Genomic DNA, 15,031 nt, shown 5'->3' with positions numbered 1-15,031 from the left:
CACGTGGCACATGTCATGTGACCGTGACGTCATCGATGTCCAGCCTCACCGGCTGTATCAGCCCGATCCCTATGAACACATATGTGAGCTATAGCGGTGTGCGCCCTGTCAGGACCTGGCCCTGCTAGTTCGGTGACTGTTCGGTAACTGCACAGCGCGCACAGGTTACCCATCAGTGACGGCCGCAGCATGGTGAGTGTCGTGTCACGTGTAAACGTTTCAGTTTCCCGCGCTTATCTGTAGTACAGCTCCTATAGTGCAGGCAGCGTGAGGAGTACAGCTGTTACCCATAGCAACCGGAGACTGCCTGTTCTGTAATCAGAGGAAGCAGCCACTGTCTGTTCATAAGTCATAACCCTGTCAGCCACATTACCCCCAGAACGGCGCCAGACATGTTCCCCCCCCCCCCCCAGAACGGCGCCAGGCGTGTTCCCCCCCCCAGAACGGCGCCAGGCGTGTTCCCCCCCCAGAACGGCGCCAGACATGTTCCCCCCAGAACGGCGCCAGACGTGTTCCCCCCTCCCCCCAGAACGGCGCCAGGCATGTTCCCCCCCCAGAACGGCGCCCGGCGTGTTCCCCCCCAGCACGGTGCCAGACGTGTTCCCCCCAGAATGGTGCCAGACGTGTTCCCCCCCAGAACGGCGTCAGACATGTCCCCCCCCCCCCCCACAACGGCGCCAGGCATGTTCCCCCCAGAACAGCGCCAGGCGTGTTCCCCCCAGAACGGCGCCAGGCGTGTTCCCCCCAGAACGGCGCCAGGCGTGTTCCCCCCAGAACGGCGCCAGACGTGTTCCCCCCAGAACGGCGCCAGGCGTGTTTCCCCCCCCCCCCCCAGAACGGCGCCAGGCATGTTCCCCCCCCCCCCCCCAGAACGGCGCCAGGCATTTCCCCCCCCCGAACGGCGCCAGGCATGTCCCCACCCCCCCCAGAACGGCGCCAGGCATGTTCCCCCCCCACCCCAGAACGGCGCCAGGCATGTTCCCCCCCCACCCCAGAACGGCGCCAGGCATGTTCCCCCCCACCCCAGAACGGCGCCAGGCATGTTCCCCCCCCCCAGAACGGCGCCAGGCATGTTCCCCCCCCAGAACGGCGCCGGGCGTGTCCCCCCCCCCCCCCCCCCAGAACGGCGCCCGGCGTGTTCCCCCCCAGAACGGCGCCCGGCGTGTTCCCCCCCAGAACGGCGCCCGGCGTGTTCCCCCCCAGAACGGCGCCCGGCGTGTTCCCCCCCAGAACGGCGCCCGGCGTGTTCCCCCCCAGAACGGCGCCCGGCGTGTTCCCCCCCAGAACGGCGCCCGGCGTGTTCCCCCCCAGAACGGCGCCCGGCGTGTTCCCCCCCAGAATGGTGCCAGACGTGTTCCCCCCAGAACGGCGTCAGACATGTCCCCCCCCCCCAGAACGGCGCCAGGCATGTTCCCCCCAGAACGGCGCCAGGCATGTTCCCCCCAGAACGGTGCCAGGCATGTTCCCCCCAGAACGGCGCCAGACGTGTTCCCCCCAGAACGGCGCCAGACATATTACCCCTCCCCTCCCCAGAACGGCGCCAGGCATGTTCCCCCCCCCCCCCCCCCGAACGGCGCCAGGCATGTTCCCCCCCCCCAGAACAGCGCCGGGCGTGTTCCCCCCCAGAACAGCGCCATACATGGTCCCCCCAGGACGGCGACTATTTCTGCCATGGGTTTTCATTTTGCGCAGTCTGGCCCCACGCTCGGTTTTGCTCCATTGAACTGTGAGCAGGCTCCTGCAGCTGCTTCCCGAGGCGCCCGTGCGATAGCCACACCAAGAATGGACAGGCACGCTTTTGGCATGGTCCGGAAAGCCACACGGGAAAATCCTCAGCCGTCTGAACTGAAAAAAGGACTACTTTTGTCCCCTAAGGCTTATTTCACACACTCAATGCAGATCTCTTTAGGGAAAAATGATGGTTTTAGACGCAATTTCAATCAGTTTTTTCTGTGATTGCGTTCAGTATGTGCTTTTTTTGTCCCGATTGGTTGCGTTTTTCACACGTGTGAAGAAAATCTGAAGAATAACAATCTTTTCCCAACCATCAGTAAAAAAAAAAAAATATATGCATTGCATTCGGATGCCTTCCGTTGAATGGGGCGTTCCGGATGCTCCATTTACTTCTATGGGGCTGCGTGAGAACTGCACAATATAGATGATGCGATTTTTCCTGAACGCAGAGATGATGCGTGAAAAACGACGCTCGTGTACAAAGACCTACTGAAATGTAAGGATTCAGTCTGGATGCTGTGTGTTCACTGCACTCATCACATCCGGACTGAAATAGGCATAAGGGTCCATTCACATGTAAGGGTCCATTCACACGTCCGCAAAATGGGTCCGCATCCGTTCCACAATTTTGGGGAACAGGTGCGGACCTATTCATTTCCGTACTACCGTTCCGCAAAAAAAATAGAACATGTCCTATTCTTGTCCACAAAACACATACGGACGTGTGAATGGACCCTAGCTCTCTGCCTGGCACAAGCGCTGGGTGATGGGCAGATTGGGTGGCACAGCGAGCACCAGCAGCTTTTACTATGGACTCTGACAATCGAGTCTGCGTTGTGTAATTCTATTGTGTGGACACATCTGCTGACAACACTGTGAAAACTTAATTTTTTTTCAGTCTAAGAAAAGAGGTCTTAGTGTCGATGAGAAAAGGACAAAGATGATGGAAATATTCTTTGAAACAGTAAGTTTTTATATGGTAATCTTTAATAATGCCTCCATTTGTGCTGTTTAAAGGGAACCTGTCACCGGGATTTTGTGTATAGAGCTGAGGACATGGGTTGCTGGATCACCGCTAGCACATCCGAGATGAGTCAGGGACAGGAGACATCTCAGGTTAATTTGCATAGGTATCAAATCTTTATTTTTTTTCACAATAAAAGCACACAGAGCTATGGGGACTGGGTATTGCGGATGTGCTGGCGGCCATCTAGCAACCCATGTCCTCAGCTCTATACCCAAAATCCCGGTGACAGGTTCCCTTTAAAGGGGTTGTGCCAAGTTTATAAGTCATCTACTCACAGGATAGGGGATAACTAGCAGATCGCTGGGGGTCCAACTGCTTGGACTCCCACCGATCACGAGAACAGGAGTCCCCTTCTCCCGTTCTGATGGAGCTGCAGGTCATGCATGCGTGCTGTGGCTCCATTCCTTCTCTATGGGAGTGTTGGCACAACCCCTTTAAGACCTGATATAGGCTACTTTCACACTGGCGTTTTGGCTTTCCGTTTGTGAGATCCGTCATGGGCTGTCACAAGTGGTCCAAAACGGATCAGTTTTGCCCTAATGCATTCTGAATGGAAAAGGATCCGCTCAGAATGCATCAGTTTGCCTCTGTTCAGTCACCATTCCGCTTTGACGAAGCTGAGCCAAACGGATCCGTCCTGACACACAATGTAAGTCAATGTGGACGGATCCGTCCCCTATTGATTTTCAATAGTGTTCAAGACTGATCCGTCATGGCTATTGAAGACATAAAACCGGATCCATTCATGACAGATGCGTGCAGTTGTATTATTGTAATGGAAGTGTTTTTGCAGATCCGTGACGGATCCGCAAAAAACACTAGTGTGAAAGTAGCCTTAGACCATAAGAAGTGAAAACTGTATCTTATGTTCGGGATGCAGAGGGATATTTGAGAAAACTTTCTAAGGGCATGTTCACACAATAGATTTTCCACAGGAAATCGGTGGCAAACTCCCATCCCATTGTTCCTCAGTGGGAATCTGCAATGCTGTTCATACAGCCGCAGATTTCAAAACCGCACCAAGAGAGGGCACTGAAATCACAAAGCCACAACCGATTTTGTATAATTACCTCCATCTGAACGTACCCGTACGCATTTTCAGAACGTATGATGTATTTGTTGCTGAAACTTTCCATTGTGTTTGTTCTAATAGAAAGATGTATTCCAGCTCAAGGACCTGGAGAAAATCGCTCCAAAGCAGAAAGGAATAAGTGAGTAAATGTCCGAGTGTCTTCCGTTTTATGTTGCTTTGGAAGCCAGCTCAGGGCTCCAGATGGCGACCAAAATGGTCGCCAATGCGACTTAGAATTTACAAATAGCGACAAGACTAAAAAGTCTTGTCGCCATTTGCGACTATACCCGCCGCCGCAGCTCTGCAGTTGAATACAGCGGCGGGGCACAGGAGCTGATAGTTCCCTGCCCCGCCGCCGATGTTCTTCACAGCAGCGCAGAGCGCAGTGGAGAAGGAGTCTCTCCCTCCCCCCTGTGCTGCCGCTGCCAAAAAGAAAAGAGAGACGGGAGGAGGAGGGGAGGGGCTGTGGCCACTGCGCCACCAATGAAGATAACTGACCTGTTAATACAAATACAGGAGGCAGGTGCCAGAATCAAATAGCCGGCACCCAACCTCTATGACAGGGAGCTGCGATCAGCGGCAGTTGAGTTAACCCTTCAGGTGTGGTACCTGCGGGGTTAACTGCCGCTGATCGCAGCTCCCTGTCATAGAAGTCGGGTGCAGGCTATTTGATTCCGGCACCCGCTCCTGTATTTGTATTAACAGGTCAGTTATCTTCATTGGTGGCGCAGTGCGCCCCCCCCCCCCCAGTATAATAAACATTGGTGGCACAGTGCGCCCCCCCCCAGTATAATAAACATTGGTGGCACAGTGCGCCCCCCCCCCAGTATAATAAACATTGGTGGCACAGTGCGCCCCCCCAGTATAATAAACATTGGTGGCACAGTGCGCCCCCCCAGTATAAGAAACGTTGGTGGCACAGTGCGCCCCCCCAGTATAAGAAATGTTGGTGGCACTGCGCCCCCCAGTATAAGAAACGTTGGTGGATCAGTGCGCCCCCCCCAGTATAAGAAACATTGGTGGGAAGTGCCAATGAGGGTAAAAAAAAAATAATTAACTCACCTCCTCCAATTGATCGCGTAGCTGCCGGTCTCCTGTTCTTTCTTCAGGACCTGTGGTGACGTCACTGAGCTCATCACATGGTCCATTACGATGAGCACAGTGATGTCACCACAGGTCCTTTGACAGGTCCTGAAGAAAGAACAGGAGACGATCAATTGGAGGAGGTGAGTTAATTTTTTATTTTTTTTTAACCCTAATTGGCACTGCCCACTGCGCCACCAATGTTTATTATATTGAGGGGGGGCGTGCTGCGCCACCAATGTTTATTATATTGGGGGGCGCACTGCGCCACCAATGTTTATTATATTGAGGGGGAGCACACTGCGCCACCAATGTTTATTATATTGAGGGGGAGCACACTGCGCCACCAATGTTTATTATATTGAGGGGGAGCACACTGCGCCACCAATGTTTATTATATTGAGGGGGAGCACACTGCGCCACCAATGTTTATTATATTGAGGGGGAGCACACTGCGCCACCAATGTTTATTATATTGATGGGGAGCACACTGCGCCACCAATGTTTATTATACTGGGGTGTTGGGGGGGCACACTGCGCCACCAATGTTTATTATATTGAGGGGGGCACACTGCGCCACCAATGTTTATTATACTGGGGTGTTGGGGGGGCACTGCGCCACCAATGTTTATTATATTGAGGGGGGCACACTGCGCCACCAATGTTTATTATACTGGGGTGTTGGGGGGGCGCACTGCGCCACCAATGTTTGTTATACTGGGGTGTTGGGGGGCGCACTGCGCCACCAATGTTTATTATACTGGGGTGTTGGGGGGGCACTGCGCCACCAATGTTTATTATATTGAGGGGGGCACACTGCGCCACCAATGTTTATTATACTGGGGTGTTGGGGGGGCGCACTGCGCCACCAATGTTTGTTATACTGGGGTGTTGGGGGGCGCACTGCGCCACCAATGTTTATTATACTGGGGTGTTGGGGGGGCACTGCGCCACCAATGTTTATTATATTGAGGGGGGCACACTGCGCCACCAATGTTTATTATACTGGGGTGTTGGGGGGGCGCACTGCGCCACCAATGTTTATTATATTGGGGGGGGCGCACTGCGCCACCAATGTTTATTATACTGGGGTGTATATAATGTTTATTATGTTGACCTTCTACTATGCATTCTATATTAAAGAATGCTATTATTTTCCCTTAGGCTGAGTTCACACGAGCGTGACAGATTTGGTCCGGATGCGTTCAGGGTGCGTTCAGTTAAACTCGCACCATTTTGCAAGCAAGTTCAGTCAGTTTTGGCTGCAATTGCGTTTAGTTGTTCAGTTTTTTCCACGCGGGTGCAATGCGTTTTGATGCGTTTTTCACGCGCGTGATAAAAAACTGAAGGTTTACAAACAACATCTCCTAGCAACCATCAGTGAAAAACACATTGCATCCGCACTTGCTTGCAGATGCAATGCGTTATTAACGCAGCCCCATTCACTTCTATGGAGCCAGGGCTGCGTGAAAAACGCAGAATATAGAACATGCTGCGATTTTAAAGCATTGCAGAAGTGATGCATGAAAAAAAATGCTCATGTGCACAGCCCCATTGAAATGAATGGGTCAGGATTCAGTGCAGGTGCAATGCGTTCACCTACTGCATTGCACCCGCGCGGAAATCTCGCCCGTGTGAACGCAGCCTTAGAACCATGTTATAAGGGAAAATAAAATAATACAGTGAATAGACTTTCATCCTAGCAACCATGTGTGAAAATCGCACCGCATCCGCACTTGCTTGTGGATGCTTGCGATTTTCACGCAGCCCCATTAACTTCTATGGGGCCAGCGTTGCATGAAAAACGCACAACATAGAGCATGCTGCGATTTTCACGTAGCACACAAGTGATGCGTGAAAATCACCGCTCATGTGCACAGCCCCATAGAAGTGAATGGGTCCGGATTTAGCGCGGGTGCATTCCGGTATTTTGAATGCCGGTTCTGGCACTAATACATTCCTATGGGGAAAAATGCCGGATCCAGCATTCAGGCAAATCTTCAGTTTTTTTCGCCGGAGATAAAACTGTAGCATGCTGCGATTTTATCTTTTGCCTGATGCATCCTGAACTGATTGCTTTCCATTCAGAATGCATGGGGATATGCCTGATCAGTTCTTTTCTGGTATAGAGCCCCTAGGACGGAACTCTATGCCAGAAAAGAAAAAAGCTAGTGTGAAAGTACCCTAAAATATTAAGTTTAAATCCCTCCCTTTCCCAATTTTACATATAAAATATATAAACAATAAATAAATAAACATATTAAATAGCGCTGTCCAAAATATTAAATTATTAAAAAATATCTCCTATGCGGTGAGCATTTGCCATTTTTTAGTCAACTGTTCTATTATGGGCCGAACGTTTCATAAAGCTTTTTTTGGTGTTGAAAGCAAATCAAAATTTTGGTATCAAAACGACCCTACGCCGATCTGATCGGCGTAGCGTTGTCACGATACCAAAATTTTGATTCGGTTTCGATTTGGCGACAAAATATTTGATTTGGGTCCTAAATTTTTCAGTTCAGGAGCCAATGGCTAATAGGTATTTTTTTTGTATGGAGCACTGCAGCTTGTCTGTATTCAGTATGGCTACTTTCACACTTACACAGCAGGGTCCGGCAGGCTGTTCTGGCGGGGGAACAGCCTGCCGGAATCCGTGCTAACGCATGTCCACCGTGCCGCTGGAAGTCCGCTCCGGCCCCGGACAAAAACCTCAGCATGCTGTAGTTTTTGTCAGGCCACCCCATAGGGAATGGGGCTGGAGCAGACTTCCAGAGGCACGGTGGACTTGCGTTAGCATGGATCCGGCAGGCTGTTCCCCCGCCCCCGCCGGATCTGTCTGCACTCTGGCATTGCTGGAAGCTTAAATGTCTGGCTCTATTAACTATAATGGGGACCAGCGGAGATCCAGCCGCAACCCGGCAAATATGCTGAGACTTGGATGGAAGAAAACCTCTGCACGCTGGACAGGCCTAAAGCAAATATCTGTTATAATTGGGTTGAAGCAGCATAGTTGCCATAACAAGGAAAGTGTCATCATTTAGTATCATTGTAGGAAAAGAAATCTCCTCATCTGTACAGGGTGCAGTGATACCTGGCTACATGAAAGGGTGCATTCACACGACTGTATGTATTTTATGGTCCGAAAAAAAAATACGGATGACGTCCGTGTTGCATCCGCTTTTTTTGTAGATCCACAATGGCTAATCTCGTCTGCAAAATGGACAGGAATAGAACATGCGAGTGCCATGGAACAGACGTATATGGATGCTGACGGCAGTAGGCAATTGGCGCTCCATATATGTATAATATCTGGGAGATACACAGCACTGAGTAAATCCACAGTCTGAGGTCAATTACGGTAGTTCCTTGGAAGCAGGTGATACTGGAGGAGAGACCTGTATGCTGTATTATGGGGCCTGGGGCTGTCCTCAGTAGTGTTGGAAAAGGAAGCAGGTTGTGTGAGGACCTCGGCTACAAAGAGATAGTAGAGTCAGGCAAAACCCTCACTTGGGGTTAGTTCCTCCATAGCTGTTTTGAGGTCACCCATAGTGATTGCAGAGATTAGGATCAGCCACCTGAAGGGGAATAGATGTTTGTGATGTGTCCTGAAGATGGCAGTCTTGTTTCACAAAGCCTAAACGTTGGAGCACCAGGAGGTCTCTAGATGTTGGGCCAACAATTCCAAATTCATCTTGGAGGGGAAAAGATCCATCATAAGCTGTATCATAGTACCTGGTTATCACCTGTGAGATCAGCGAATAAGGAGTGTGAGAATTGGGGAATTTGGGGTTCACAGTGGAGTCTGTCTTAGGCTGGCTACCAGAGAAAAGATATCCTCACCTCTAGTCACCCGACTGGGGGGGGGGGAGTGTCTGCCAAATTCCTGGCGCAGTCGTTAGAGTGTCCACTAAATGAGGCAACATGGACCTGTTCCTAAGAAGAGATCACTGGAAAGCCTATTTTTTTAGAGAAAAGCTTGTCCTTGTTGTAGTCACAGCAGATCTCCACCACCCATGTGAAAAAAAAAACACTTCCCAACTAGTGAGAGCAGCGCCACCCTCACTTCCCCAGAAGGCATAGCAGTGCAACCCGCTTACAGCATTACACGCCCCTCCCAACCAAACCTATGACTGATTCAGCATTATATATTCATAGACAAGAGAGCCCACTAAATGTGTGACATGGCGCATGTGTTATGAAGAGTCATGAAGTGGCAAGGAAAAGGAGGCAAGCTTAGCGGGGCTTTGTGTCGCCCGCCGGATTTTCTAGAAACTGCCGTAAGTTATAGCTGAAGTCTGATCCATGTCCTGGCTGGCAAAGACGTCAGTTTCTGTCGCACAGCAGGGCAGAGATGTGCCTAATTTAGTAAGATGCATCTGCCTCTTAATAAATTTGGTGCATCTTATGCCAGCACAAGGAGATCGAGACTGGTGTATTGGAACGCCAGTCTTGATATTTCTCCCCCATAAGGTTTCCTCCGGGATCGGTGTATTGATGGCCTGTCCTATGGAGGAAAAAGGGGTGAGGCTTTTGATCCAAAGAACACCATCCCATCCCAACTGTGAAGCGTGGGGTGCACTTCAGAAAAAAGACGGCATCATGAGGATTAACCAGAACACTGATGCAAGATATCAGGTAGAAAGTTGAAGCAATCAGTTATAATTGTAAAAGTGTTCCATATGAAAATAATGCACCTGCAGTAATTTTACATAACGCAGCATAAAATGTGTAGTTTAAGGCTCCATTCACACATCCGTAGTGCATTGCGGATCCGCAAATTGCTGATCTGCAATACAACCGGCCAGCACCCCATAGAAATACCTATTCTTGTCCGCAATTGCGGACAAGAATAGAACATGTTCCATTTTTTTCGGGAGCCACGGACTGGAAGATTGGCAGCGAGCTCCAGAAATGCGGATGCGGAGAGCACATAGTGTGCTCTCCGCATCCATTCCGACCCCATAGAGAATGAATGGGTCCCCATGCGGACCCATTATTACGGATGTGTGAATGGAGCCTTAATGTCTTTAGCCTGTACGTTCATAGTCTCCCTCCACAGTACACTAGCCAGGTTTGCATACTTGCATATGAATGCAGACTTTGTTGATGGAAAGTTAAATAAGCTGAATATACAGAATGCTATATGTATTTTGCAATCCGCATTTTTTGCAGACCCATTGAGTTCAATGGGTCCATGGTCCGCATTTTGTGGCCAAATATAAGACAAGGTGTATCTTTTTGCGGAATGGACATATATGTGCTGAAAGGCACACGGACCATCCGTGCTCTTTCTGCATCCATATGTCTAATCTGCAAAAAGACAGAATATGTCCATAAAAGGTGGAGAACAGACCCATTGAATATATATGCTGATGTGGATGGGGCAAGAAGGCCAAGCAGAAAAGCCACTCTGCTGTTTTTGCATTACTTCCTGTATTCTCCATCTGTTGCTAATAGAATAATGATTTGTGACAGCTTCCATGTCAGTGAAGGATGTCCTGCAAAGTCTGGTGGATGATGGAATGGTCGATTCAGAGCGCATCGGAACTTCCAATTATTTTTGGGCCTTTCCCAGTAAGGCACTTCATGCACGGAAACGAAAACTGGAGACGTTAGAAAGCCAGGTAATTCTGCCTTGTCACATCTTCTGCACAGTGTACTGGTTGGTCCCTATTATTGTTCATAAAGGAAATTACCATTTGTGCAGTGAAACCAATCCATAATGTTTATGTCTCCACATTTAATCTGCTTTATTTTTTTAATCTTTATTTTCATAAACAATGTAGATCTAAATTTACTAATGTGTCTGTGCCAAAAATCTCTCCAAAAAGTGGCACAAATTGGTGCATCTACGGTTTCTACACTTTTTTTTCCAACATGATTGACAAGGAAGAAGGACTAAGTGGAAAGGGGGTCACAGCTTTTTTTTCTCCTGAACCTTTGGGGCCCACTATGGTATCAGAACCTGGGCCCACCGGAGGATCCTCTGGTAATCTGGTAGTCTGCGTTGTGCCAACATCTTTGACCCATTGAGGTATTGACTCCACAAGACTTCTGCAGGTCTTGAGGTACCTAGCGCCAAGGTTTTAACAGTAGGTCCTGCAATTTGTTAGGTGGAGTCTCCATGGATTTTACTTGTTTTTTTCAGCACAACTCACAGATACTTGATCAGACTGAGATACTGAGATCTGTATTTGGAGTCGACACTTTAAACTTTTTGTCATATTCCTCAGACCATTCCTAAACTCCTCTTGCAGTGTGGTAGCACACATTATCCTGCTCAAAGAGGCTGTTATGTTTAGAGAATACTGTGTTTAGGTAGGTGGTACATATCAAAGTAAGCCCTCATGCATACGACCGTATTATTTTTTCTGCTGACCCATTGACTTCAATGGGTCTGTTGTCCACCTTTTATGGACATATTCAGTCTTTTTGCAGATTAGACATATGGATGCAGAAAGAGCACGGATGGTCCATGTGCCTTTCAGCACATATATGTCCATTCCGCAAAAAGATACACCTTGTCTTATACTTGGCCACAAAATGCGGACCATGGACCCATTGAACTCAATGGGTCCTCAAAAAATGCAGATTGCAAAATACATACAGTCGTGTTCACGAGACCTTACATAAATGTTAAGACCTAAGTTTTCTCAGCAGAACATTGCCTTCACCCCATAATGCATGCTGTTGCCATCTCTTCCAAGATGCACTTGCACTCGGCCATCTAGACGATTAGAAAGAAAATGTCATTATTTGGACTAGGCCACCTTCTTTCACTTCACCACGGGCCAGTTCTGGTGCTCATGTGTCAGTTTTAAGTGCTTCTGGCAGTGGACAGGGGTCAGCTTGGGCATTATGACAGACCTGTAGCTACGCAGCCCCATATGTGATGCAGTGTGTGTTGCTTTATCAGTAAGCCTTGGCTGTCCATGATCCCGTTGCCAGTTCATCAGTTGTCCTCCCTTGAACGGTGCTAACCACTGTATACCAGTCACACATCACAAGACCTGCTCTTTTGGTTAGTCTCTTTGATCCTTGTACTTGCCCATTTTTCCTGCTTCTAACACATCAAGAACTGACTGTGTACTTCCTGCCTAGTATATCCAGGTGCCATTGTCAGGCTATGGCCGATTGGTGTGCGGTATGTGATGTGCTAGAAGCTAATAAAAAAAAAATGCATGGTTTCTTTGAACCCCTTCAGGACCACCTCCGTACGTGTAAGGCAGAAGTGCGGGGTTTAAGAATGGTGCAGGGTTTTTGCTGTTTTGGCTGTGCCAATGCCGATCACAGGCCTTTAACCCCTCAGATGCCATAGTCAATTGAGTCCACTGTATCATAGAAGGCTTTGCCAAGCGGTGATCGGAGAAGGCGTTTTTGTTTCTATTATGCAGAGATTGACAATGGGCCCCTACACAGAGGAAGGGGGGAGTATACTTATTTAAAATATAACTTTTAATGTGGTCTGGAAATTACAGAATAATAGGACTCACTACATTTTAAAGACATACATACACAAATAAGGCTAGTTTCACACTAGCGTTCGTCGGTCCGCTCGTGAGCTCCGTTTGAAGGAGCTCATGAGCGGACCCGAACGCCTCCGTCCAGCCCTGATGCAGTCTGAATGGATGCGGATCCGCTCAGACTGCATCAGTCTGGCGGCGTTCAGCCTCCGCTCGCCTCCGCACGGACAGGCGGACAGCTGAACGCTGCTTGCAGCGTTCAGCTGGCCGTGCGGAGGCGAGCGGATCCGTTCAGACTTACAATGTAAGTCAATGGGAACGGATCCGCTTGAAGATGTCACCATATGGCTCAATCTTCAAGCGGATCCGTCCCCCATTGACTTTACATTGAAAGTCTGAACGGATCCGCTCAGGCTACTTTCACACTTAGAATTTTTTCTAAGTTATTAATGCAGACGGATCCGTACTGAACGGAGCCTCCGTCTGCATTAATATGATCGGATCCGTTCAGAACGGATCCGATCGAACGCTAGTGTGAAAGTAGCCTAAGACCAAATTAATGGTGCCTTGCTGGTATAGACAAAAAATATATTCTGCTCCGTCCGTAGATAATGGGACAGGTTCCTTGATGACAGGAGGCAGGAAACACTGGGTGTACACCGGGCGGGAGTAGGTGCTTTTGGTGTGTAGCCGGGTAGATCTGGTGGTAGGATTGGTCCTATATGACCCTATCAAAGTGAATGGGGCTATTATGCTTCTACCTATCTACACGGAGCACTCGCCTTTGAAAAGGCGATCCCGTCCGGTAGCCTGTCCCTGTAGTGGACCTGACCCTAGAACTACAGAATTTACCAGTGGTAGATGGATGATACTTCCAGTGGTCTCCCGACGTGGCACGTTTCTGTCCGTGACTTCTTCAGGGGAATGACTGCAGGAGGTAACGGGATAGCCGCAGGTATCTAACCTTAGGCTGAAATAAACACTGGGGGAAAGAACAAGCTATAGAAGCTTGTGTTCTGCTATCCCAGGGTGGGATGCAGTGTAGCACAGGAGGGTCCATTGTATAGATGCATCTCCACATGTGTATATTTGACTCCTTGTGGCTCATTTAGTAAATTTCTTAACAATTATCTGCACCCCGTTCTGCACCAGTTAATCTTGCACCAAATGCTACTAGCCGTCTCTAGGCTTTATTATTATCATAGTATGTTACCAAGGAGACGTATATACTTTGCGTCCCATGTGACCACAAGACCAGCTAAACATTGGCTATGTGATCTTGACTCCCGCCCATCTCACGCGGTGTCGCCGGCGTGTGACGTCACCAGTTGCGTCCGCTCCCTGCCCTGTTTGCGATGACTCGGCTCAGGTTTCCTGGTGCCTGGGTCACGTGACCGGACGGAGGGCGGCGCTCCAGGTAGGCGTCGCACGTGGATGACGTCATGGGGAGGGAGGGGCGACGGGGAGAGAGCGCGTCCATTTAAACTCACTCCTGAGGCACATATTTGCGGCTGGCTGACAACATTGTTACCCTCAACCATAAGGGCCTCATTTGTTTGGGATTATCGTATCCCCCGGACCGTCCTGCACAGGACCCCCCCTCCTGTGCTACACTGCATCCCACCCTGGGATAGCAGAACACAAGCTTCTATAGCTTGTTCTTTCCCCCAGTGTTTATTTCAGCCTAAGGTTAGATACCTGCGGCTATCCCGTTACCTCCTGCAGTCGTTCCCCTGAAGAAGTCATGGACAGAAACGTGCCACGTCGGGAGACCACTGGAAGGATCATCATCCATCTACCACTGGTAAATTCTGTAGTTCTAGGGTCAAGTCCACTACAGGGACAGGCTACCGGACGGGGTCGCCTTTTCAAAGGCGAGTGCTCCGTGTAGATAGGTAGAAGCATAATAGCCCCATTCACTTTGATAGGGTCATATAGGACCAATCCTACCACCAGATCTACCCGGCTACACACCAAAAGCACCTACTCCCGCCCGGTGTACACCCAGTGTTTCCTGCCTCCTGTCATCAAGGAACCTGTCCCATTATCTACAAAGGGTCTGGTAAGACTGTTCGCGTCCCCACGGACGGAGCAGAATATATTTTTTGTCTATACCAGCAAGGCACCATTAATTTGGTCTTATTCGTGTATGTATGTCCTTAAAATGTAGTGAGTCCTATTATTCTGTAATTTCCAGACCACATTAAAAGTTATATTTTAAATAAGTATAATTCCCCCTTCCTCTGTGTAGGGGCCCATTGTTTCTATTATACCTCATGCACACGACCTTTGTTCTGGTCCGCATCCGAGCCGCAGTTTTTCACTTTAATGGGGCCTCTCCGTTACGTAGTCCCGCCCCAAAAATATAACATATCCTATTCTTGTCCGTTTTGCGGACAAGAATAGGCATTTCTACAATGGGCCGCCTGTTCGGTTGAGCAAATTGCGGAAGGCACACGGGCGGCTTCCGTGTTTTGCGGATCCGCAATTTGTGGATCACAAAAAACGGTCGTGTGCATGAGGCCTTAGGCTGAATCTCGCTGAAGAGTTCCAGCCTAATAGAGCTGTAATTGCCATTGAGCCCTGCAGGTGGGAGGACTCAATAGTGCAAGTCCTTTATATGCAATAGTAATTTTATGCAATGTGAGGGAC

The 15,031-nt window shown here is 49.3% G+C and overlaps 1 protein-coding gene across 1 annotated transcript in view; it reads left to right on the top strand.

Moving 5' to 3' along the window:
- The first annotated feature begins 36 nt into the window (after window positions 1-36).
- MND1 (meiotic nuclear divisions 1) overlaps window positions 37-15,031 on the top strand; it is a 108,723-nt gene continuing 93,728 nt past the window's right edge. The window contains exons 1-4 of the mRNA XM_044299850.1: window positions 37-192; window positions 2,633-2,698; window positions 3,915-3,972; window positions 10,392-10,540. Of these exons, the coding sequence (XP_044155785.1) occupies window positions 190-192; window positions 2,633-2,698; window positions 3,915-3,972; window positions 10,392-10,540 (276 nt within the window). The 5' untranslated portion in view covers window positions 37-189. The remainder of the gene's footprint in view (window positions 193-2,632; window positions 2,699-3,914; window positions 3,973-10,391; window positions 10,541-15,031) is intronic.

The sequence above is a fragment of the Bufo gargarizans genome, chromosome 1 (genome assembly GCF_014858855.1).
Source record: "Bufo gargarizans isolate SCDJY-AF-19 chromosome 1, ASM1485885v1, whole genome shotgun sequence".
Classification (NCBI taxonomy): Eukaryota; Metazoa; Chordata; class Amphibia; order Anura; family Bufonidae; genus Bufo; species Bufo gargarizans.
The sequence above is the reverse complement of the archived record's forward strand: the minus strand, read 5'-3'. Positions and strand labels throughout refer to the sequence as shown.